Source organism: Melanotaenia boesemani, chromosome 5, assembly GCF_017639745.1.
Source record: "Melanotaenia boesemani isolate fMelBoe1 chromosome 5, fMelBoe1.pri, whole genome shotgun sequence".
Lineage (NCBI taxonomy): Eukaryota > Metazoa > Chordata > Actinopteri > Atheriniformes > Melanotaeniidae > Melanotaenia > Melanotaenia boesemani.
In genome coordinates this window covers 25,384,675-25,412,099 of record NC_055686.1, presented here as the reverse complement: position 1 = coordinate 25,412,099, position 27,425 = coordinate 25,384,675, and the positions used below count along the sequence as shown (strand labels likewise).

The following is a 27,425-nucleotide window of genomic DNA, read 5'->3' as shown; positions in this document are numbered from 1 at the left end:
AACTCATCATGTATCTTAATGTTTTAAATAAAAGAACAAATTATTCATTTTCGATTTTTATTATTATATTTTATAAATATGAAAAACAGCACACACGTAAAAAGTAAAAAAAAAACTATTTACATTTTTCTGCTAAAACAATGTTTGAAGTTATCATAAAAATTAATCATGAAAAAATATATTAAAACATTTAAACTCCATCCAGGTTAAAAAAAATGTATGGAATCGTATAATTTCATATAATTTGTCAAAAAATATATTTAAAAAAATTAAAGCTACAATGCAGATATAACAAAGTATATTTTACTTTTATCTTTTGCTCCATTTACACATTAAAATGTAACTAAGTGCCTAAATGATAAACAATGAGCAGCTTGAGCTTTGAGCTTAAATAAAGAGGATAAATAAAATGTTGCATCATAAAAACAGAAGCTACTGAACATGTCTGATATTTGGATAACAGAGTTACAAACAGCAGTTTCATACAATGATTCTCTTTGCTGCTTCGCTTCTCTTCACAGACTAAGAACCACAGAAGAAGAACAAATGAGGTTATCTAAGACGTCTGCATGTTACTGAGTTTTCTTCAGTCTTGTGTTTTCCTGAATAAAGCAGCACAGCATGCAGCCTACATGGCAGCATTGTTATCCAGAGCTGCTCCTAATCCGACCTCAGAATAAACTGCTGCATCACCTGCTGCAGGACTCCACTTTCCTGTGAACGGAGATTATCTGAGTCACATTTTTGCCTGTAAAATCATCTTTAAGACTTAAAGTGGACTTAATATAATTTCTTTATATTAAAGGAATAAAAATCTATAAAATGTTTTATTGTCCTTCACCAGTTACCTGCAGGTTGTTAGTTAGTACATGCAACATGTCAAATAAGGAGGTTTTTTAAGAGGTACAATTTTAAGATTATTTGATGAATTACATGCTGTGAATGACTCAAAATAAATTGCTGGGAAAATAAGAACTGCAGGTAAATGCACAGAGTTTACGTACTTTTGTTTTTTCTCTTGGCTTTTCCTTTATTCTCATGGTTGATTTCAGCGTACACTGGAGTGGACTCTAAAACCAGATACATGTTAGCAGACATGCAACAATAATGCTAAACCTTCATTATTATTATTATTGTTTAATGCAAATGACTGACAGTATTTACAGAACAACTGTGTAGATGATTAAGCGCAAAACAACAGTAGCAGAAAAAATAACAGAAAAACTTAGTCTATTGCAGGACCAACACAGAGACAAAAAGCCACTCATGCTCACAATCACTCATAGGGAGAATTTAGAGCCAACAAGAGACCGAACATGCATGTCTTTGGACGGTGGGAGGAATGAAAGAACGTTGGTATCCCCCATCCCTCCTTCTATCTTATTCTCCACGTCTTTGTTTCATTTATGTGATGAATGTGAGATGATTTTTCTCTGATAATTGTTTCACCTGTTTCCATCCAGCTGATGCAGAGATTTCTGGCTTTGTTGTAGTTTGATTTACAAAAGCTGTTAATGTGTTACTTCTAGAGAAATAAGCCAATCAGGAGAATAAGTGACTGATGTACGGTTGAAAAGTGTATTTTTGGTCAAATGGGTGAGATTCTCTCCAACTACAGCCGAGACCACAATCCTTTATATCCTGATTTATTACATCTGTTGAGTTAGTTTTTAGATTTTATAGTAAATCTTCTGTTTCAGGGTTTAACGCTGCATTAAAGTCAACTCTGATTATTATATTTTTATAGGTTTTGAAGAGGTACAATTTTAAGATTATTTGATGAATTACATGCTGTGAATGACTCAAAATAAACTTCTAGGAAAATTAGAAATGCAGGTAAATGCACAGAGTTTACGTACTTTTGTTTTTTCTCTTGGCTTTTCCTTTATTCTCATGGTTGATTTCAGCGTACACTGGAGTGGACTCTAAAACCAGATACATAGCAGACATGCAGCAATAATGCTAAACCTTCATTATTATTATTATTGTTTAATGCAAATGACTGACAGTATTTACAGAGAAACTGTGTAGATGATGAAGAGCAAAACAACAGTAGCAGAAAAAGAAAACAGAAAAACTTTGAAAAAGAACAACAAAAGGAAAAAAGTTTCTAATGTTGACGTTACATGGAGCAGCATTACTGTGTTATAGGTGTGTATACACATGTGTAATAAGAAAAGTAGAAGTAGAAGAAATAATATTGATTGACTGACTGTACCTGCAGTTCCTGTCTTCACTTCAGAGTAAACACAACTCTCCTCTGGTTCATGATGCCTCCCTGTTAACACACTCACATTCATCCACTAAAACACACGAAGCTCAAAACCTTCAGAGCTGTTTTTCCTCCTTTAAACAGTGTGTGTGTTGGTGTAACTCACTCTTTTTCCCAAAATGTTTCAGTTCAATAAGAGAGTATGTGCCATCTCTGGATTCATCTGCATCTGAAACATTTCATAATTCCACATCAGTCACTTGTTACAAGTTTTCTGAAATCACATCATTTTTACATTTTATTTCCTTTCAGTGGGTTTGATCGACTCATAGAGACAAACATCATCTACTGGAAATAAAAGAGAAAAAAGAGAAGATAATGGTTATTCCATGATTGGAACAAACATGGAATATTCTATAAAAATCTTGTTTTCTGAACTTTTTAATTTTTATTTATTTGTTTATTCTCATTCTAATCAGATCATCGATTTTAAAGGTTAATAAAAAGTTAGTAAAATAAAAAGTGTAAGTCCTGACCGTGGAGAGGAGAGCTGTACTGGTTAGTTTCATTCTGGTTGACTCCAGGATGTGAACTGGAGCTCTGACTGCTGCTCTGTGACTGGATCCACCTAAAACATCATAAATACACAATGTTTAACACAGAAAAGTTAAATAATGAGGATTTATGTTGGAGACGGGGTTAAATGAAAGAATGATGTACAGACCTGATGCAGCATAAATCTGTTAAAAAGACATTAGTTGTTAAAGAACTTTGTAGGTCATTTTCTTCTCCTGCTGGTTTGTTGTATAACATCAGAATAACTCTGAATATTTGGTTTATTAAAGAGTAAAAAAGGTCTCACCCTTGGACCGTTTGCAGAGACACAACAAGAGCAGGAAAACCAATAATATGATTCCAATAACTGATCCAACCATCAACAGCACAGGAAATGAAGAGCTTTCAGGTCTGGACACAGCTGGAAACACAACAGAAAGTAATAATGTTATTTATATGAAGGGTTTAGAACATAATTCTCTCAGTGTTTCCAGAAAAATAAATGTGATTTCAAGCTTGAACACAATGAAAAAAAATCCAGATCTACAGTAAAAACTCATCAACAAACTTTTTGTTTCTCCTGCTTTGAGCAGAAAAATGATTTACAAAGTAAAATGTATGATAATTTAATCCTGCTCACCTGTAACTGACATCCAGCTCTGTTGTGACGTCTTTCCTGCATGTTGACACTTGTAGAAACCTTCGTCTGACTGTGACACTGCAGAGATGTTCAGCTCCTCTCTGCCATCATGTTGGAGAAGTTTGTCATTGTGATAGAAAGAAACACTGGAAAGTGTGTTTTGTTTTCTCCGTCTGCAGCTCAGACTGACAGAAGCTCCCTCAGTCACAGGATGGACGGGGCTCACCAGGATGACGCCATCATAAAAATCTTTTAAACAGAGAAAATTAAGTTCAGTCAGAGATCAGCTGGTGTAGGGATTGAGAAAATAATTTATGAGAGCAATTTTACTTTTTTAGAATTAAAAACCTTCTTTTAAACACACATTCTTGTGTATTAAAAAACAGCTACATGTGTCTCACCACCTTTAACCAAATAACATGTTTTACACCCTCATAGATCACAAAGAAGCTGCGATCTATGAGCTCATCATGATGAGGACAAATTCAGGGACGTTTCTCTCTATGAAAACTGTTACTGTGAAGCTTTTTACTGTGATGATGATGATGATGATGATGTTGATGATGACAATGTTTAGTTCAGTCACAGATTAGTCAGGGTATGACTCGTTAGCTCTAAACTGAACAGTAACATAATTTATTTTCAATATTGTTGATAAAACTTTATTAACTATTTTGAGCTTTGCTTTTTGTAAATAGATCTGTTCTGTTCTACTAAAAAACATCCCAATAAACACGTTTCACATAGTTCCAGATCTGACAGCTTTTTGTGGCATTATTTATTCATTATTTAAATGAAAATATTCATGTGACAATCTTAAGTAAGGGTGGGTGATATCAACATTATTCCTTTCAGTATGATGCTGTTAGTTTACCTTTAAGGGAGAATTACATAATTGTACAGTGAGCATTAACATCTTCATTGCAAACGCAATATGAATAAAACTTATACTAAGACTAAGAAGAGATGCTTATAAAATAATGATCAAACTTATCAATGAGTAGATTAAATAAAAATGAGAAGAAGATCTTTAAAAGAATCTTAAAACAAAGTGTAGGTGTGGATTTTTAATTGCTGTTTTATATTATTTTCTATTTGCAAACATTGTTTTGTGAGCATTTTATTTGTAAACCACTTTGTGCAACTTCTGTAGAAAAAGTGATTTATCAATAAAATTTTACTGGATTTGATTAGTGATGTCACAAGATTTTAAAAAGTATTGAATCCAATATTTTGATAGACAAATATCAAAGTAATGATCCCAAAGAATTGCTAAGCCCATCCCTCATCTTAAGAATCAGCACAATGAGACAAATGTTGAGAAATTCATCAGGAAGAAGAAATATTTATTGTTCTATTATTTTGTGAAGAGATGAAGTGAATGAAGTAAAACCTACAGTCAAGAGTTTGATGCTGCTTTGTGGTGATGGAAGAGAGAGTAGTTTATTTAAAGAATGGATTTATATTTAATCTGTGTAACAGAGATGGATTTATTTTGCAGTGATGAATTAAGATAATAAATTTTAGCAGGATAGAGAGAAAAACACTGACTGATTATTATTCATTATTTTTTAATCTGGCAGTTACTGATATTCGTTAAGATTAATGTAAAACATTAATTAAAGGAGCACCACCTCTAGAAGTAATAACCAAACATATTCTAAATATATCTAGAGGCTACATGCATATGACATGCCCAAGTAACGATAAACAAAAGTGATGTTCAGTTATGAGAAAAAGTGAAAGAAAAAGCAGACATCATAACATACTCTGTACAGTGATGTTGACTGTGTTGCTGAACTCTCCTGATCCAGACTCACACCAGTAAACTCCACTGTGGTACCAGTTCATGTTCATGTTACATGAGGATCCAGTCATTCTCCCCCAGGAGGAGCAGCGTGACAGATGATGTGTTTCTGTAAACCTCATCACTCTCCACTTAGTAGAGTTTCCTCCACAGTTCAGTGAAACAGAGTCAGATGTGAAGTGTTGAACTCTGTCAGGATTCACTGTGAGAGACGCTGCTGGATGAACATCTGAAAAACAAACATGTAATGAGATTTCTATAAAACATATAGAATTATTAAAACTGTGGATAGAGAACAGAAACACACTGACCTGCAGACCAGAGAAACTTTACTTCACTGTAATCAGTGTGATACTCTGTGTCTCCTCTTCCAGCTCTACACACATATCCTGCTGTGTGTGTTTGTCCATGAATGATGTAGGAATCATGTTCAGTCCCAGCAGTGCTACCAGGCAGCAGATCATAACTGTACCTGTTGTTTAACAGATCAGGAACAGCTTTATACCAGTAGAACCTCCATCCTGCAGATGGAGGTTTAATCTCACATCTCAGAGTTACTGAGGATCCAGGACTCAGCCATGATGGAGACACAGAGAGGACAGGCCGGGGTTTATCTGCTGGAGAGAGATTTTATCTGAATGAAAACATGTTGGACCTTGTTGACTCTTAACTCTGAATAACATTTCTCTACAAATGTTATCATTTTTATATTTAAATTTTTATATGTATTTAAAACGTCTACATTTGTTCAGATAAACTGTTTAATTAAAATACAAATAAAGGGGTTAATTCATCTCAATATTTAGTTCAGTGGAATTAGAGAAACTGTGCAGCATTCAGATGGATGTCTCTTCGTTAAATAAAATCACTTTTAAGAGCAAACTCATCATCAAATAATTGAAATCATTTCTGTCTGTTAAGTTTTCAATAACTAACTAAAGATACATTTCATTGTGCTCATGAGATCCAACTCTGTCCTAAAGAAACACTATTAGGTATCAGGTCAGATATACAGGGATTTGATTTAACTAAATATAATAATAATAAGCAGATAAATGAAGTATCATCTGTTTCTGTACATTACTACTACACACCCATGTTACGTGTTAGAGATTTAACTGCATCAGTCAATAAAATATCTTTTTATTAATGAAGTATTACAGCTGAGATAGATTCAGTATTTTTCCTGTTTCCATGTAACTTTGCAGTACTTAATAAATTACAGATGTACTATTAAATTTCCTGTCTAAATATAAATGATCCTTTGAAACAATAAGAATTAATTTGTGCCACCAAGAAAACAAAAATATTCTTACTGAATGTTTTTGTCCTTATTTAGATAAAACTGATGAAAATTCTAACATGATGAAAGACGTCCAACTTACCTGATACAGTTACTGAGACGACATCACTCCACTGTGTTAAATAAAACTCGTCTCTTCTTCCCCGGCAGCTGTAGTCTCCACTGTCAGTAACTCTGCTGATCCTGTGTTCTCTGTATGATGGAGGTCTATTTAACCTGGTTGTACTCCATTCATACGTCCACTGAGTTCCTCCACCTTCCTGGATCTCACATCTGACAGTGATTGTCTCACCTCTGTATATCAGAGTCCAGCTGGGCTGCAGGACCACTGTGGGCTTCATGGAAACTGTTCATACAAACATGCAGTTAGAAAACTTACACACACAGAAAATCTACAGAAATATGACACAATCTTCATTTCTAATATCAAGTGTTCTAATTTGCTACTATTGATTTGAATATTTCCTTTATTATATTAAAATCTGCAAAAAAAAAAAAACAAACAACAAAAAAATAATAATAGCAAAATAGGTATAGAAATAAAAACTGCATGAAGGTGACTGCTACTTCAGTGAGTGAAATGTTCTAATAAAGAGCAGGGGGTCATGAGTTGGTCATTTTTTGTTCAGTAGGCTGATGGTAAACAGATAAAAACCTCGTGTTCTGGCAGCTCTGTAGCGTCTACCAGAGGGCAGCAGTTCAAAGTGGTGGTGGCCAGGGTGAGACGGGTCCTTCATGATGTTCAAAGCTCTGCTGAGCTAGCGTGATGTAACAAGGTTATCCAGGGGGGCAGGGGACAGCCAAGGATCTTTTCTGCTGACTTGATGACTTTCAGTAGCACCTTTTTGTCTGCAGCTGTACAGCCTGCGTACCACACTGAGACGCAACATGTCAGGATGCTCTCAGTCGTTGTCCTGTAGAACGCCACCTGCAGCTTCCGCTCCACGCTGTTCCTTTTCAGCAGCCGGACAAAACAGAGCCTTTGTTTGCTCTTTTGGTGATGGCAGAGGTGTTTAGTGACCAGGAGAGGTCCTCACATATATGGACTCCAGTGAGTTTGAAGTAGGCCTGTCACGATAACAAATTTAGCTGTACGATAAATTTTCTCAGAAATTATCGGGATAAACGATAATATTGCGCAAAGCGCTAATGTGTCATTTTGAGACCATTCTCAACTAATATAATGACATATGCCATAATAATGCAAGTACACATTTTCAAAGATCAATAAACTAAATAAATAAAAGCGCCTTTTCACATACGCCGGGACGCCGGCCCAAAAGTAATGCGGCCCACTGGGAATCCTCCCAAACCTCTCGATTAGCCGGCATTGCTCTTAATGTGTATTTTGTCAAATACGCTAGTATATAGGCTGACTCTATTTGCGTAATGTGCCTGCGTATTACAGGGGTTATTACGGTAGACCAGGAAGTGGGGGCTTTGTACTGACGTCGTAAGCTAGAATGTGTGTGTTCTGCTTACATGTGGGGAGCAGCGAAATGATAAAAGAGGAGGTGCTTGCATCTATTATTTCTCCATTCGACTTATTTACATATTTCAGCATGAGAATCGGAGGTTTAGCGCAAGAGCGTGAGAAGCCACTTAAATACGCAAGTCTCACGGCCATTGCGTGTTGGCAGCCCTGCAAAACAAATGCGGCTTACCGGCTCGTGCTGCAACATGCTGCTGTCAAGTATGACACCAGAGAGATCACTCCGCAAGAAACCAGAGCGTTTAGTCGAAATACTCCATAGTGAAACCTATTGTCATACACAGTCTATGGTAAAGGGGGGACTAATAAAAATTATCGCGGCCGGCGAACTTATCGTGCTCTTATTTTCTTATCGTTCAATTAATTGACTTATTGCTTATCGCGACAGGCCTAGTTTGAAGGACTGCACTCTTTCCACAACCACACCATTAATGTGGCGAGACAGAGGTGGAGCGTAATTAGGGTCCGAGCCATACGAAGTATGGAAGGACCCTATTGTTCCTGAAATGTTTATTCTCCTTCTAAGAGCTTCGACCCCAAATATGACCTAAACACTCATGAAAAGTTGTGAAATTTGGCACACATCTCAAGCCCGGCGAAAATTGCAATATTCTACAGTCCGCATACACTTCAATGCAAAAGTGGCTCAACAGCGCCACCTAGACACCAAAAAAATGCCCAAATGAATGGGGCCCCGAAAGTCTACTTCGACGTAGGAAGACGAAACTCAGCACACACGTGTAACACCCCAAGCTGAGCAAAAAAGTCAATTGAACACCTGTTGCCATGACAACGTGGTGCCCACCATCTTGGCGTGTACAGCCATTTTTTGCCATTTTTTGCACTTTACACACAGCGTATTTGAACGAACTAGTCTGAGGGGATTCATGCAAGTGACGCCAAACTTGGTGGGAAGCTTCCAGACAAGTTGGGGACCAAACGCTATTCAAATCTTTCTAATAGCAGAAAGCGTGTTACCGTGGCAACCGACAGAAAATGACCTTCTCGCCATGAAACACGGTTTGCTCATATCTCCATAGAAATACATGGAATCTGCACCAAAGTTCACAGTATTCATACATGTAACACCCCAAGTCCAGCAAAGAAGTCAATCGAACACCTGTTTCCATGGCAACGGGGTGCCCGCCATCTTTGATTTACGCATCGTATTTGAGCGAACTAGTTTCAGGGGATTCGTGCGACTAACTCCAAACTTCGTGGGAAGCTTCCTGAGAAGTTGGGGACCAAACGCTATTCAAATCTTTCTAATAGGAAAAAGCTTGTAACCGTGGCAACCGACGGAAAAAGCCTTCTCGCCATGAAACACGGTTTGCTCATATCTCAATAGGAATACATGGGAACTGCACCAAACTTGACAGGATTCATACTTGTTGGGTCCCTAACGCATTACACCACCTGTTGTCATGGCAACATAGCATGTTAGCTAGCAGAATTAGCATGCAAGCAAAAAATGCTAAGTATATCAACTTTTTAGATTTTAAGCTGGATGTTTTGCCATGTTACCTTCCATGTTACCAGGTTACCTACCATGCTAGGAAAAGGTGTATGAGACGGGTGGCGGGGTCCAGGATGCTCGGACCCGATGGATGCCGCTTGCGGCTTTAATTTAATTTATAATTAAACATAAATTAAATTAATTATTCATTTGTATTAATTAAGAGACCCAAACTATTTTATACAACTACTTGAGATGTGTTGACTACATAAAAACTCAGAGCCATGTTACCATGGAAACAACTAGTGTTGGTTTTCTTTTTCCAGCAGCAGTAATTTCTAAAATCCAAACTAAAGATGAGGATGAATCATCAGTAAAGCTGTCGTCATAATCATGGTTTCATTTGTGAATTTTATTGTTTTTGGTACCAAATGTGTCTTTTCGACATATTTTTTAACTAGTTTGAATTTTTAAGGAGTTTTTATTGTTTAATTTTTAAACAAACAGCAAAACTCACGAGTTTCCTCGATGGTGACGACATGGCTGTCTTCTGTGTAGAAAACTGGTTCTCCTCTTCCTCCTCTGCAGCGGTACAGACCTCCCTGTGAGACTCTGATGACTCCACCTGGTTCATTGTTATTTCTGAGCTGAGCTGCAGGATAGACTGACCCATCTCTGAACCAGTTAAACTTCCAGTCAGCAGAGTGGTCCACAGAGCAGGTCAGTGTTACACTGCCCCCTGCTGGTAGGATTGAACTGTCTGCTGCCAGTCTGGCTCTGGGTTTACTGGCTGGTGAGGTTAGAACAGAAAAGAAAACAACAAACTATAAAAATGTGACTCATTTCACAAACAAATTTGCTAAAATCATCACAATTTATACATTTATCAAGTCATCTTTTTGTTAAATTGACAGTCCTCCCAATCATAGACTACAGTGATGTTGTTTATTGAGCTGCCTCTAAACACTCCTCTATTAACTGGACACCATTTACAGTGTGTGCAGAATTATTAGGCAAATGAGTATTTTGATCACATCATCCTCTTTATGCATGTTGTTCTACTCCAACCAGTACAGGCTTGAAAGCCTACTAACAACTAAGCATATCAGGTGATGTGCATCTCTGTAATGAGAAGGGGTGTGGTCTAATGACATCAACACCCTATATCAGGTGTGCATAATTATTAGGCAACTTCCATTCCTTTGGCAAAATGGGTCAGAAGAGAGATTTGACGGACTCTGAAAAGTCAAAAATAGTGAGATGTCTTGCAGAGGGATGCAGCACTCTTAAAATTGCCAAGCTTTTGAGGCGTGATCATCGAACAATCAAGCGTTTCATTCAAAATAGTCAACAGGGTCGCAAGAAGCGTGTTGAAAAAACAAGGCGCAAAATAACTGCCCATGAACTGAGGAAAATCAAGCGTGAAGCTGCCAAGATGCCACTGGCCACCAGTTTTGCCATATTTCAGAGCTGCAACATCACTGGAGTGCCAAGAAGCACAAGGTGTGCAATACTCAGGGACATGGCCAAGGTAAGGAAGGCTGAAAAACGACCACCACTGAACAAGATAAAACGTCAAGACTGGGCCAAGAAATATCATAAGACTGATTTTTCTAAGGTTTTATGGACTGATGAAATGAGAGTGAGTCTTGATGGGCCAGATGGATGGGCCAGTGGCTGGATCAGTACAGGGCAGAGAGCTCCACTCCGACTCAGACGCCAGCAAGGTGGAGGTGGGATACTGGTATGGGCTGGTATCATCAAAGATGAGCTTGTGGGACCTTGTCGGGTTGAGGATGGAGTCAAGCTCAACTCCCAGTCCTACTGCCAGTTTCTGGAAGACACCTTCTTCAAGCAGTGGTACAGGAAGAAGTCAGCATCGTTCAAGAAAAACATGATTTTCATGCAGGACAATGCTCCATCACATGCATTCAAGTACTCCACTTCGTGGCTGGCCAGAAAAGGTCTAAAAGAAGAAAAAATACTGACATGGCCTCCTTGTTCACCTGATCTTAACCCCATAGAGAACCTGTGGTCCCTCATCAAATGTGAGATCTACAGGGAGGGAAAACAGTACACCTCTCTGAACATTGTCTGGGAGGCTGTGGTTGCTGCTGCACGCAATGTTGATCGTGAACAGATCAAGACACTGACAGAATCTATGGATGGCAGGCTTTTGAGTGTCCTCGCAAAGAAAGGTGGTTATATTGGTCACTGATTTGTTTTTGTTTTGTTTTTGAATGCCAGAAATGTTTATTTGTAAATTTTGAGTTGTTATATTGGTTTCCCTGGTGAAAATAAATAAGTGAAATGGGTATATATTTGGTTTTTGTTAAGTTGCCTAATAATTATGCACAGTAATAGTCACCTGCACACACAGATATCCTCCTAAGATACTAAAACTAAAAAGTGCCACTCCAACTTCCAAAAATATTCAGCTTTGATATTTATGAGTCTTTTGTGTTCATTGCGAACATAGTTGTTGTTCTATAATAAAATTAATCCTCAAAAATACAACTTGCTTAATAATTCTGCACACATTTTATAACACTGCCATTTGCTTTATTACCAGATCCTCCTTTAACACACCACTACAGCTTGTGTTCCCTGGTCAGTTAGCCCTCTCTTCACTCTCTTAGATAAACACATTGGTATCTGTTGATTTATAAAACCCTAATTAGAAAAACACAGTTGCATCTTCACTCATTACTCAGATTCATAACATCAGACGTCCTCTTGGCTCAAGTCGCCTCATTAAGCTGCTCATCCACAAAGTCTGCACTACCTTCAGTCATTCATCTTTTCACTTTTCTGCTGCAGATGACTGGAATCACTTGCAGCAGAAACTAAAGCTCAGGACTTTTATACCACTGTCATCTTTTAAAAACTTGCTAATGGAAGCAGTCCAGGATTGTTACACTTACTTTTATTTGTAGCTAGTTTCATGTCTTCCTACAATCTGTTTTAAATTGGTGTGATCTGTCCCTGGGATCAGTCCTGAGAAAGCATGGCATCTTATCACTTTTTGCTGACGATAGTTACATATATGTGCCACTAAAAAAGAAAAATGTTTCCTCCCTTGCACCTCTTCTGACATGTCTCGAAGACATCAAAGCCTGGTTGGCCCTAAACTTTTTATATCTTAATGAGGAAAAAACTGAAATGATGGTGTTTGGTCGCAGTGGCTTTTGTGAAGCCCTCTATGTTAATTTGGGGTCTTTGGCAGTTTTTTTAAAGCCAACAGTTTCAAACTTGAGTGTTTTGATGGACAGGGATTTTTAATTGGATCGGCAAATCAGTTCTATAGTGAAGTCCAGCTTTTTCCACATCAGGCAGCTAGCTAAGGTCAAGCCTTTTCTTCCACAACAGCACTTTGAAACAGTAATTAATGCTTTCATTACATCTCGGCTGGATACTGTAATGCTCTTGCTTTTGGGGTTAACCAGTCCTCCCTCGCACGTCTCCAGCTGGTGCTAAATGCAGCTGCATGCCTCCTAGCTGGAGTACGTAAGAGAGAGGACATAACCCCATCCTGGCCTCCCTCCACTGGCTGCCAGTGCACTACACAGTTCATTTTAAGATTCTTTTATTTGTTTTTAAATCTTTAAATGGTCTGGCTCCTCTTTACCTCTCTGAGCTACTCCACCCCAACGCTCCTTTTTCACGCCTGAAGTCAGCTGACCTGCTGCTCCTGGACGTACCGAGGTCCAAACGGAAGCTCAGAGGGAACCAAGGTCCAGAACTGTGGAGTGAGCTCCCCCTCCACATTAGACAAGCTTCCTCACTCTCTATTTTTAAGAGGCTTCTTAAAACCTGCTTTTTCTTTGGCTTTCAGCCCAGTATGAGACTCCGTTCCAGCTTTATTGTGATGTGGTTTGTTTTATTTATTGGTTTTATTTGTTATCAGTCTGTTTATTCTTTTAAAATAGTTTATTGTTGTTAAACTGTTTTAAAAACAAGGAACAATTATTTCATTATATTATTTATTCCCTGTTAATTGTGGTATTTTCTGTGCTGCTTGTCCATTTATGTACAGCACGTTGTTTCAAATATGGTTGTGTTAAAGGGCTTTTTAAATAAAGCTGTAATCGTGTCTTTTCTCATCTGTTTTTGTTTTTATTTTCCATGTGCTGCCTTTTGCCAGGTTGTCATTGTAAATAAAAATTTGTTCTATATTGACTCATCTGGTTAAATAAAGGTTTATATTTAGCTAGTAGCACCACATAGAAATAATAAACCCCACACTAGACATCAAGTGCCGTTGTGACAAAACTACACATTTATAAAAATGTCTAATTTACCTGCCGAAACACAAATGTAGTTATAAAATGTTGGACATAAAAAAAACTCTTTTCAGAGCAGATTCACATTTAAGTAAAAATAATAAAACAGCTTCCTAATCAGTTTCAGCTTTGTCAAATAAATCCTGCAATGTTTACCTAAAACAGGTTTTTATAGATAAAAACTGGTTGTGGACCAACTATTTTACTGGACGTCTTTTACTGGAGCCTTGCTGGTGAAACAGGAGCGTTTTTGTTGCAGCATCATCTGCTACTGGAGCACAGCATGGCTTCATAGATAAACTGTGTTTGCGACTACTCTGAAACAAGTGTTAGCTGAATCTAGAGTTATGATTGTAGCCTGGAAAGGTTTACATCGTTCAGATCTCAAGACTCTCAGCTTTCCAGTGGCATATAACATGTGAAGCTACTTGGAAGACAGACTGAGTAAAATACATATTTATTGTCATGTCCCGTCCACGGGACGTCTGGTACCAGCAGGTTAAAAAGTGAAGACGTAAACTTTGTATCTACAATCGTGTCCAAGTCAGCTGCAGCCACTAAAGTTCATATTTATCTGAGGTGGCCGTCAGTAGCTTTGTTGGTGTCAGCTCATTGGGTTTTCATAGAACTTCATTTTTGTTTTATCTTTGTGTGATTTTAGTCTGGAAAAAGTTTCCTTTCTTTCATCACTTGAGACACTTTTGTCTCATTTACTGCTGTTTGTTTGATGTGTTGGAAACATATTTTATACCATTTAATCTGATAAATTACCGTTAACTCACACAGATGAAAACAGAGTTAAAATGGATGAAAGACGTCCAACTTACCTGATACAGTTACTGAGACGACATCACTCCACCGTGTTAAATAAAACTCGTCTCTTCTTCCCCGGCAGCTGTAGTCTCCACTGTCAGTAACTCTGCTGATCCTGTGTTCTCTGAATGATGGAGGTCTATTTAACCTGGTTGTACTCCATTCATACGTCCACTGAGTTCCTCCACCTTCCTGGATCTCACATCTGGCAGTGATTGTCTCACCTCTGTATATCAGAGTCCAGCTGGGCTGCAGGGTGACGGTGACTCTGTTAGAAACTGTTGACACCAAAACCACCAGTTAGGATATAAATAAAAAGAGGTTCAAATAAAACAAACACAACTATTTCCAGCTTTAACTTCTATAGTAATTATGTGAATGTTTGTTGTTCTGCTCTGAAGGAAACTGAAGAAAACTCATCAGTTTAACTTGAACAGTCTGACTCCAGTCCATCAGATAAAATCCTGATTACCTCCTCTAGCTGAGGCTTCTGTCTGATTTATTAGTTCCCCTGCAGACTCGTTTCATCTTCTAAGCTTTATGAACATTTAATAGCTTTCGTATATGTACCTTTAAATCTTAATAAAACGATACAAAGAAATATGACATGATTGAAATTTTACATATCAACTCTGTTTCGCATATTTATTTTCTCTGTGGTTTTCAGACTAAATCAGATATTTATTTTTTTGCTTGAAAATGATAAAAAATTAACACACATACTAAAAAAAATAATGGATGGATTAAAAAAGTAATTCAGTTACCACTAATGGTACATTTAGACTGAAAGACTGACAGATAAACGATTTTACTAAAGATATAAAATGGAGAGAAATCAAAGGATAAGAATAAAACATTTTAGACAAACAGAAACATTTCTGTCTCCTCTCTTAAAGCCGAAGACAAAAAGATGTTTATAAATATTTAATAGCTTTAGTATATGCACCTTTAAATCTTAATTAAACAAAAAGCAGTTTATCAAACTGGACTTGGTGTAACTTTCTTTCCTTTCTGAATTTATTTCCATCATTTATCTACTGATTGTGGATGTAACCTCATTTACCTCAGTTTGAAATAAAAACGTTCTCTTTATGTAGATAAGAATGAGGTTAGGGCTTTAATTACTTCTACATTAGTTTTACACTTTTAGAAATAATGTTTTCACAATAAATCTTCTTTTCTCAGAAAATCCATGTTGTTGTATTTAAAAAGAAATTTCTAAACTCACCAGTTTGCTGAATAAAGACTGTGTTACTGGAAGATGTAAAAAAGTTTGTGTCTCTTCTAAATCCTCTGCAGGTGTATTTGCCTCCCTCTGAGATCTTGAAAACTCCTCCTGGTTTATCAGATTGTTTCATGTGATTATTTCTGTACAGATTATAAGTGACTCCTGCAGGAATCTTCAGAGAACAGGTCAGAGTCACACTGCCCCCTGCTGGTATGATTGAACCGTCTGCTGTCAGAGTGGCTTTGGCTTCATCTTCTGGAAGTTAATAAAAAACAAGGAAATGATCATCACTATGATGAATGGAACTAAAACTGACATTACACATCATACAGAACTGCAGATATGTGGGAAATCTCATGGTTCAGGGTCAGAGTAGCATCTCATTCCTTTATAAAATCCACCCCATCAATGTACAGAAAAGAGAAATGTTTCATTTCTTGTGTTTAAATCTGTTAGATGTGTCATGAAATTTGATTATAACAGGACAGTAAAGTAATTTATTTTTATTCTACCTGTCACCATGTAAGAGATATAACAGAAATGTTTGAGGACACAAACTCCAGATTATATTAAATAAGAGGAAAACAACCATAATTTTGTTGGAAGTGTTTCCTTCTTGTTTGGATGAATCAGATGAAAACAGAGTTAAAATGGATGAAAGACGTCCAACTTACCTGATACAGTTACTGAGACGACATCACTCCACTGTGTTAAATAAAACTCGTCTCTTCTTCCCCGGCAGCTGTAGTCTCCACTGTCAGTAACTCTGCTGATCCTGTGTTCTCTGGATGATGGAGGTCTATTTAACCTGGTTGTTCTCCATTCATACGTCCACTGAGTTCCTCCACCTTCCTGGATCTCACATCTGGCAGTGATTGTCTCACCTCTGTATATCAGAGTCCAGCTGGGCTGCAGGACCACTGTGGACTTCATGGAAACTGTTCATACAAACATGCAGTTAGAAAACTTACACACACAGAAAATCTACAGAAATATGACATGATCTTTAATTTTTCATATCAACTCGATTTGTACATTTATTTTCTACATCTGTGTTTTTCAGACTAAATCAAATATATATTTTTTTTACTTGAAAACAACAAAGAAATGAACACACACAAAAAAATGAATGGATTAAAAAAGTAATTCAGTTACCACTAATGGTACATTTAGACTGAAAGATTGACAGATAAAAGATTTTACTGAAGATATAAAATGGAGAGAAATCAAAGGATAAGAATAAAACATTTTAGACAAACAGAAAAATTTGTCTCCTCTCTTGAACCAGAAGACAAAAAAATGTTTATAAATATTTAATAGCTTTAGTTTTTGCACCTTTAAATCTTAATTAAACAAAAAGCAGTTTATCAATCTGGACTTGGTGTAACTTTCTTTCCTTTCTGAATTCATTTCCATCATTTATCTACTGATTGTGGATGTAACCTCATTTACCTCAGTTTGAAATAAAAATGTTCTCTTTATGTAGATAAGAATGAGGTTAGGGCTTAAATTACTTCTACATTAGTTTTACACTTTTAGAAATAATGTTTTCACAATGAATCTTCTGTCCTCAGAAAATGCATGTTGTTGTATTTAAAAAGAAATTTCTAAACTCACCAGTTTGCTGAATAAAGACTGTGTTACTGAAAGATGTAATAAAGTTTGTGTCTCTTCTAAATCCTCTGCAGGTGTATTTGCCTCCCTCTGAGATCTTGAAAACTCCTCCTGGTTCATCAGATTGTTTCATGTAATTATTTCTGTACAGATTATAAGTGAATCCTGCAGGAATCTTCAGAGAACAGGTCAGAGTCACACTGCCCCCTGCTGGTAGGATTGAACTGTCTGCTGTCAGAGTGGCTTTGGCTTCATCTTCTAGAAGTTAATAAAAAACAAGGAAATGATCATCACTATGATGAATGGAACTAAATATGACATTACACGTCATACAGGACTGCAGATATGTGGGAAAACTCATGGTTCAGGGTCAGAGTAGCATCTCATTCCTTTATAAAATCCACCCCATCAATGTACAGAAAAGAGAAATGTTTCATTTCTTGTGTTTAAATCTGTTAGATGTGTCATGAAATTTGATTTACTGCTGTTTGCACAGAAGTGCTGGCTGCTTCATACAGATTGTAGTGATTGTTTAATTGTCATGGCTCATGTTACTTCCAGGCCTTAACTGCTTCTTAGGTTCATTCGCCCCACCTGGAGCCTGTGCTCAGCTGTACTTAAACTCTCTCCTGTCCCTCCATCCCTGCAGGTTATTGACAGCACAAGGTTGTCAATAACCTGCAGGGATGGAGAGACATAAACCTAAAAAAAAAAGAAAAAAGAAAAGACAAACTTTTTTAGGTTCCAGTTTGCTTGTTAATCTGGACAGAACACACAGCAAACATGACTGACCTGATACTGACAGTCTGATGGCTTCACTCCACTTTGTTGAAGAATATGAGTCATCTCTGCGTTTACACTGACACTGGTAGTCTCCACTGCTGCGCTCAGAAACAGTGAAAGTTAACTGTTTACTGGAAATCTGCGCCATGATTGACCCAAGATGTCTCCATACACACATCCACTCAGTGGTTTCTCCTCCCTGGATCTCACATGTCAGAGTGATTTTCTCTCCACTGAAAATCTGAGGCCAGTCAGGTTGTCGTGTTACAACAACCTGGTTGGAAACTGTTTCCATAGATATGAACAGAAAAACACAAACAGAAATATCATCAGAAAATATTACATGTAACTTTCATACAAAATAATTCATGTTTTTTATATAAAATAATTGAACTCACAGGTTATATTAATACTGGCTTCATGACTCATATCAGAGTAAAAGGCTGGATCTCCTCTCTCTCCTCTACACCTGTAGATTCCTCCCTGTGACACACTGATGATTCTGTTTTGTTCATCATTTGTTTTAAAGTTAAATTCAGAAGTGTGTGAGGTTCGTCTGAACCACTGGTATTTCCATCCAGCAGAGTTGTCCACAGAGCAGCTCAGTGTCACGCTGCCTCCTACTGATATGGTTGTTGTTCCTGCTGTCACTTCTGCTCTGGGTTTATCTGTTGTATCGTCCAAAAACACAAACAATTTGCAAAGACATAAAACAGAAAATATTAAAAATTTTCAGTTTACATGACTCAACAAAACATGACAGAAATGTGCCACTTTCACTAAAAACCATTTTTAAATGATGTTTGGTCCTCAAGTTTCATGATTTCCTAACAAAATGTATAAATACACTTACATTTAAAGTTCATGTAAAGAAAGATGTGCATATGTACAGCTTAAAAAATGTTAGTCACAGTAAAATTAGTCATGTTGAAAGAACAGAGGACTTACCCCGAACATTTAAAAAGATCTTATTACTGCACTTTGAATCATGTGAAGTCTTCAGACGACCACAGCACTGGTATTCATCTTTATAACTTATATATAAAAGTTTTAATGTGAAGCGTGAATTTGAATTGTAGGGAATGAATTCTCGACCATCCTTGAGGATTCTGTATTTCCAGTCAGTGTTTGTTCCTTCCTTCATGTCACATATGAAGGTAACAGACTCTCCAGTATAAAAAGTCGACCAGTTAGGATCAATGGTCAGAACAGCTCCTAGAAAACAACAACAAATGTTTAACACCTGCGTACACTTTGCCAGCCGACACACTGTGTAGATATATACAATGAAATTATATGATAATCCACAAGAAAGTCAGCTTGTGTCTAACAGTGAGGCAACAGGCTGAGATTCATTTACAAAGAAAATAACTGAAAAACTAAAGTGTGTCACCTTGAGTGTGTCCAGTGCAGAGGAGTGTATACAGCCCTGCAATCCAGGTAGAAACAACAGAAATGAACAAAGGATCAACATTTGAAACCAGAGTTGTTTAAAGTACAACATAAACACATATAATGGTAAAAAACATAAATTCTAACTCAGATATTTAACTTAAATTACAAAATCCCATCTACAAAACACCCAAATTCTTCATTCAGATTCTCAGACACTGGTGAAAATGACTGATACCTAATTTCATCTGATCCAGTTTCCTTAATATCCATGATTTAAACAGAAGAAGTCCTCATGTCATATTTACAGAATAAATCCAGCACACAGAATAAAATGAGTCCCATCCTCTCAACTAATCCTCACACTTCTGACAAATTCGTTTTACAAAGACAGAAAAATGAAAGTAAACCATGAGAGAAGTCAAGACCAGCAGAGAAACCAAAGTTAAAACATGAGTAGTGTAAATAATAAATGTGGGATTTTTCTAACTTCTCTCTTTGTTAACTTGCTTTAACACAAAGCTTCCTTACTTTAAACACAGCATGGTTTAGTGTGTGTCTACACTTCCTGTCCTGCTGATCCTGAAACATGTTGGATTCTTATTGAACCCATAAAGACCCAACCCATGAAAAAATGGTAAGAAACGTCCAATGTTTTTAATATGAGGTCTTTATTTGGCCCTTTTTTTTCATTACAGAATGTAACGAAAAATTTAACATTTTTTGGGCGGGGTATCTACCATTTATTACCATGTGAGTTTAAAAATATTATAATGTGGTTTTCTGCTTCTGGGTATCTATTAGGGGACAGAAGTCAAGTATCGGATTTTGTTCAACAGGATTTTAAGCAAAGTTTATACCATAAATTGAAGCAAAATGTCTCAAAAGCTGTATGTGACATATATGTCACATTGGTCTCTCATGGGTTAAAGGTTTGTACATGATTTCATATAGATAGTAGTAAACTTAAAAATTAAATAGCCAAAGGAGGCACCCCACATCATAACAACCACATGCACAAAATACAGAACAACACAAATCACAATATAGAAAAATAAATAATTCAGTAAATGTGTAAAATGATGATTCATGATGTGACATTGTGGATGTCTAAAGAGCTTCTGTCTGTCACTGTTTCCTGACTGCAACATGAAACTCTTTTCTTTTGCAATATGCTCATTACCTCAGTCAGATGATGGTTCTTATTATCCCTGAGACGACTAAATGTGAGTTCATCCACCGACATGTAAAAATACAAGTACATCTTCCTTCAGTTTGAAGGTTTTGTTAGAGAACATAAGAAAAGTTTTGGTTCTTACTGTGGGCCTGTACAACTACAGAGTAGAACTGGTGTGTTTGTGATTTAATGATGAAACTTGAAGCTCAGCTCAGATATTTACATCAGGATGCTGGTTCACTGCTTACTAGGATTTATTTAGACCAGAAAGACTCACAAAAACGTGAACTTGAAGAATGTGAAGTGTTATTGTTGAAGGATTATTCCATCTTGTCTTATATGCATAGACCAGAAGTAGAAATGTTAGTCGAAAGATGTAAAGTTTAGTTTCTCTGTGATTCAGCGGCAACACACTCAGTGTTAAGACCACAGAATGTGAATGGTGAAATCTGCTAATGGGCAGATAACTACAAGCCTTTGAAAATTACTCATTTGGAAACAGATGAGACGCAAGAGCATCCTCTGAAAATCTCATCCTCTTGTCCAGTGAATTTGCTCAGTAGAGATCTGATGTGTACATTCCAAATGGGAGTACTTGTCTTAAAAGGAGGACTTTAAAATATGCAGATGTGCAGACCAAAATGTGCTGGAAAGGACGGATGTACCACAATATCATTATTCATCCATCCATCTATTGTCTATACCGCTTTGTCCAGTTAAAGGTCGGGGGAAGCTGGAGTCTAACCCAGCATTTAGCAGGTGAGAAGCAGGGTAAACCCTGGACAGGTCACCAGTCCGCCGCAGCCAATATCATCATTCTTTGGACCTAATTTGTAGTGGTCCCAGATCTGTGGTGACAGAGTTGAAAAAGATTGCAGATGATGTGTATTCAGATAGACCTGACCATCTGCACTGCACCATGTATTTTAAACACACACTTTGACTTTAGCCTACCTGCCACACACCGAGCGGCAGCTGCTAATAGGCTAAGTTACAACTATAAAGTGCTGATGGCTTGTCACTCATGTGAACTTACCATCGCCAAATTAAGGTTGAACATCCCTCATCTTAAAAACAGCATTGATGAAAACACCTGTCCATGCTCGGCTCTGTTAGCCGCAGTGGCCTTTCTGAGTGCTCCCCTCCTTGTTCCACACCTTGTGGAGATGATGATAAAACCCTGCCATGGTCCGGATCCGTTGCTGCAGGTGGAGATCAAACCTGTGGTACAGGATCTGCTCTACATTTAAGGGATGACATCCAGTGGCGTCGTCAGCCGATTTTTCCGGGGCTTTAGCCCCGAGTCTTTTGAGCCTAGCCCCGGCAGCAAAGACCGATGCAGTTAAACTTAACTGCCGCCCGCTCCTCCAGCCGCTCCGCTCCGTTATTTCTCAACAGCCGCAGGTTACACACACGTACACTCACTCACGCTCACATTTAGAGCAACGCTGGGCTGAGCAGGGCTGGACTGTGGCTTGGAGGGTCTGATAAGCCCTGTCACTAACGTCAAATTACGTTACTGGGTGTCAGATGACAGTACGTTGCTTCTATAGCACCACAAACCCACAGCCGATAACCAGGGGGCTCTGTGTGCGCATGTGCAGAGGAGAGAGCAGCAGTCAGAGCGCGGCAAACCAGCATAGAGCTAGCAAAACGGACAGAAAGTGTAAAATAAAGCAGCCACAACCCCATAGCTTTTTTTTAGAAGAAAAGTAAAGGGTAAGCTATACAGTATTGTCCCAAATATGTGTATCTTTTGTTTGACACAAGCAGATCGCCGTCGGGGGTCGCTACACAAGACATTACATTATGTTACATGCGCGCAGGTGTCAGTGTGTGCGCGCATCTCGGGGGAAACTATGAGAGCGCGACAGATGGATCAGCTCTGACATATGTCATGTATATCCTATACAGTCTAGGTGCATATCAGCTAAATAACACCACACTGTTTAGTTTTAATAAAATAACTCAGTATAAACCGTTTATTGAGCAAATGAGACTTAAAGGACTTCTGCTGTGGCTTCCTATTACATAGAAATCAGATCAAAATAGTTCAATTTGATCTGGTAGGGGTATAATGTTAGGGAAAACACTGATAGTCTTTTTCTGAAGATTAGTTATGGAAATTGGGGGTTGTCTTATAATCAGGGTTTGGAAATGTAAGTGTTTACAACGGCCAGCAATCATTCTGACTTATACAGCATTTTTGTTTAGGTATGCTAGTGCTACCTAAGCTGCTATCCTTAGTTATCTGTAGTTAGAATTTGTTATCATTAGTTATTCTTAGTTATTAATTAATGCAACTGAACTGCAACATCTCAACACAAATGAAGGCTGCACATTTAAGTCCAAATTTTAACAAAACATGTTATCATACCTTGAATCATGATTGCTCATGCTCTAGCAGGGGTTCTTTTTCAGTACTTCACCCCTTTTGGAATATTTTTTTCCCAGTTTTGTACCCTGGACCGGATCAGGGCAAACCCCTTGTTAAGAAAAAAATTACATGGGAAATACTTCAATAGTAATGTTTTGTTCTTTCATGTCATTTTTTTAAAAATTATTATTAATTACTCAAAGTTTTCATTACCTGGTGTTGTATTTATCTCATGTACCTCCTGTGTAGTTCATAGTACTCTTCCCATTTCTGAATGACAGCTCTAGATAGCCAGGAAAGGTTAATGCTTTCATTGTGCTAGAAGATGTTGATTTTAAATAATTTGTATTATATTACAACATTGTATTATTATAAGCTTGACTTGTTTTCTGTTTTTTGATTTCATTATTTTGTAGAGGGTAGCAAAGATTAGTTACAGAAAAAAGGAGGAGCCAGTAGCAGACATCCGAATCAGTCATGGGCATTGGTAATAGTTATTTAGCTCAGCTAAAGAAAGATAACTTTACAAGCATTTTGTGGCATCTGGTTCTTTGTTTGACTCTATAGGAGCTGCCTCAACGACTCCCTGTAAAAACCCTCAAATGTTTTCATTTTGTACCTTTTACTGTGCAGCAAGTGCAAAAGGCCTTAAATGTTTAAATCACAGAAAACCTCCTGGACCAGATTTGATAGAGCATTATTATTTAAAAAAGGCTGCTAATTCTGTTGCACAGCCTTTTAGGATACTTTTTACTCTTTCGATTGAAAGTAAAGAAATTCCATCAGAAAGGAAGTCAGCTTTTGTTGTTCCTCTTTTAAAAGAAGGCCAGTTTTAACCAACTACAGGTCAATATCAAATTTGTGCATTTTGTCAAAAATTATTGAATCTCTTGTGTGATCAACAATTTTATATTCAAATGTACTCCCGAATATATATATATATATATATATATATATATATATATATATATATATATATATATATAATGTGTGTATATATATCAAGCTCCCCGGGCTGAGCCCAGGATGTCCTCAAAAGCTGGAGACGCCCCTGATGACATCTGGCCGGGGCTCGGGGCACAACCAAAACTTCCTAGGTTTTCTACTCCATCTGCGCCGAAGCAAAAGTCAAGGGTCGTAGTTATCGTGACTCTGTTGCCACTCGGCCCCGTAAAACTGAAGAAGTACTGCATCTTGAAAACAGGTTTCAAGCTTTAGAAGATCTTGATTGTCAGCCCCAATGCCGACAGCCAGAACACGCCGGCTCAGCTGTTGCTTCTGAAACAAGGGATCCACCTCTGACGTTTAGAAGAACGACGTTGCCTCGGAAAGTTATAACTCCTTCTGGACCCACTTCTGTTCTGAACCCGTCTCCCACGGTGTCCCAATCTAACCAAAACAGACCACGGAGTGACGTTCTTGTTGTGGGCTCGTCCAGCATCCTTCCCTGCTGCAAAAACTCTTTGCTTCCCGGGAGCTAAAGTAGAGGACATTACCGAAGAAATCCCAAAGTGTGTTGAAAATCATCCATCTATTCCCACAACTGTTGTGCATGTCGGACTAAATGACATTAAGTTGCAATCGGATAAACTTAAAGATGACTTCATCCACCTGCTGCTCACGCTGAAAGTGACAGGTAAACAACACGTCATTTCCGGGCCCGTCCCACCTCCCTGTTTTGGTGACGTCAAGTTCAGTCGTGTACGCCAGCTTCATATCTGGCTAAAGGCATACTGTAATATCAAAAACGTTATATATGTTGACAATTTTGTTGCTTTTTATAACAACCCAATGATCGTTTTCATCCCAACTACAAAGGCTCCTCACTGCTGTCTATGAACATTGATATGGCTGAACAAGCAAGAAAAATCCTCTGACAATCAGATGTCATTAGTACATAAAATCAAGAAATGTTGAAAATTCCTGTTATAATTTCTAACAGATTGAAAAGGATACACAAACCTAGACATCATAATGTATGTTCAAACATAAAGCTCTATCAAACCTCAATAGCCTTGGCTGAAGAATCTACATTAAATTCAGAACCTTTGCATCTAGCACTTCTAAATATTCAATCTTTGTCCTCTAAGTCTTTTTTAATTAATGATTTTATTACACAGCATAAGCTGGACCTATTGCTTTTGACTGAAACATGGCTGGATGAAAATAATAGAGCAGTAGCTCTTAACGAATCCGTGCCTCCAAACTATATGTTCTTAGATGAAATTAGAACAGGGAGGTGGAGTGGCAGTTTTATTCAATAATAAGCTAAGTTGTAAACAGCTGTCATTTGGCACGTATTGCTCATTTGAGCATTTGGCTGTTGCACTATCTTGCAGAGTCAAAACTGTTTTAATAATAATTTACAGGCCACCACTCATAACAGAGGCCATATACTGGACCTGATGATATCTAAGGACTGTAATGTTTCAAACGTCACTGTTTTTGACCCTGCACTCTCCGACCATTTTTGTATTTGCTTTGATTCGAATGTTTCTTGTCCAAAAAATGTTCACTCAGTTAGTGAAAAAAAGATTCATTAGTGACCATTGTGGTGAATTATTTTTTGAGGAAATTTCTGAGATTCCTACTGCTTTGCCATCATCACCTGATGATCTTGTCAATAGTTTTAACTCTAGAATTTTGTCTGTAATGGATAAAATTGCACCTCTTACAGCAAAAGTCAGATCAGATAAGCCAAAAGCCCCAATACACACACACACACACACAAACACCCACGTGAACATGTAAAAGACAAGCCCAATACTCATATTTCATGCAAACATAAGGTCAAAATAAAATTAAGAGATTTTGTGTTGCTCACACAAATAAACACAAAACTAGAGATATTTTGCAAGAATATAGTGGATCTGATGCCTGCACAAAACTGAGAGGCACAGCTCCTATAATAACAAGAATGAAGGAAGTTTGAATTAGATAATGACGTAATGTATGTTTGTTAGATCCCTGATCTAAAACCTGCTGGAGATCCTGAGCTGGTGGTCCCTGGGCATCAAATTCTCTGGTCTGCTTGTGCTTTGTGTGAATTCATATCCCATTTTCTACCACAAAGTGGCGACACTAGACCATGATGTTTAAAACAACTGAGGTTCTGCTGGCTCTAAATTTGCACCTTGTTTCAGTGTTGGATGACAAAAATATGTGCAGGTGCTATGTCTGTAAGAGGCTACTTAAAGATATTATCCAATACGATTTAAACATAAAGAACATAATTTTCATGACATTACATCTTAAATACCACAATTTATAGCCGACTGGTCTTTTCTCAGTTGTGTTTATGTTCAGAATCTCTCCACATGATCATCAACTCCTTTGACTGTAAGTTTTGAATCTTCCCTTTTAGTTTGTCTAAAGAATTAGACTGAATATCATTAACTGGTCTTCACTTCAGCGTCTATACTGATGGCAGAAACTCATCAGAATGATTTCTGCATACTGTCTGAAATAGTTTTTTTACGGAAGCCGAGAGCAATAAGTGTTGAGCCGAAAAAAGCTTCCTTGCTGTGAAAAGCACCCTCACATGTAACACAGTTGAAGATTGAAGCAACTCGCATGTGGATGGCATGTAAAGCCTCGTTTCAACTGAGGAGGTTGGTTCGGTTTGGTTGGTGGTCCGGTACGCTGTTTTGTGTGTTTCTATTATAAAAGGGGCCCATACAACCGAACCATAAGATGCCATTCATGGACCACTTTCAGTGTTAGGTCGATAGGGGTCCATATTCTGGCAGAGAGGTCTGCCAGGATATGCACCCCCTCAGTAAATCGGAACCTATTGGACCCAGCATTTTTTTTACTTTTGGGAATAGAGTCAGACCGTGATTATTGATTAATGTTGTTAATTTGGTGGCTGTAAGTCATGTGGAGTCAAAAATGGAAGGAGCTGAATATTCTGGTAGAGGGGTCTGCCAGAAAATGTACCCCCCCAAGTAAATCACAGTTTTTACTTTTGAAAGTCAACAATCTGATTATCAAGAAACACACAGCTCTGTTCTTCTCAGGCTCTCAGAGAGACACATTAAACCAATGATACACAGTCATTCTCACTATATAGAAATATTTTCTATCATCTGCAGACAGAAAGTCAGTGATGTACTTACAGAATAACCCCAGCACACAGAGAAAAGAGTGATCCATCATCACATCCAGTCCTGCTGCACAGCCAGTCAGAAAGTCTTCTAATGTGCATCAACAGTAATGATGAAGGAGACGTTACATCTGACATGCATGTGAGACTAATGTTTTTCTAACTTCTCTTCTTAAACAAAAACCACC

The 27,425-nt window shown here is 37.7% G+C and overlaps 2 protein-coding genes across 15 annotated transcripts in view; one reads left to right on the top strand and one right to left on the bottom strand.

Annotated features, from left to right (window-relative positions):
• The window catches only part of LOC121639980 (titin-like), a 618,411-nt gene that overhangs the window by 272,312 nt on the left and 318,674 nt on the right, over positions 1–27,425 (top strand). The window lies entirely within an intron of this gene.
• On the bottom strand, positions 136–27,425 carry LOC121639978 (Fc receptor-like protein 5). Of its 14 annotated transcripts, none has more exons than XM_041985587.1 (22): positions 27,251–27,425; positions 19,580–19,615; positions 19,135–19,401; positions 18,585–18,857; positions 18,196–18,471; positions 17,407–17,661; positions 16,464–16,727; positions 15,790–16,044; positions 14,576–14,839; positions 9,983–10,255; positions 6,600–6,863; positions 5,526–5,831; positions 5,177–5,443; positions 3,408–3,656; positions 3,075–3,188; positions 2,937–2,952; positions 2,749–2,840; positions 2,379–2,441; positions 2,219–2,278; positions 1,860–1,925; positions 1,005–1,070; positions 136–714 (listed from the first exon to the last, which is right to left on the bottom strand). In XM_041985587.1, exons 1-22 carry the CDS (start codon positions 27,288–27,290, stop codon positions 629–631), a joined length of 3,852 nt encoding a protein of 1,283 aa, XP_041841521.1. In that variant the 5' UTR covers positions 27,291–27,425; the 3' UTR covers positions 136–628. The 14 variants fall into 14 exon arrangements, 12 of the variants coding, with proteins under 12 accessions (XP_041841521.1, XP_041841524.1, XP_041841522.1 ...); XM_041985590.1 differs by having other exon boundaries at positions 5,526–5,828; XM_041985588.1 differs by having other exon boundaries at positions 18,585–18,854.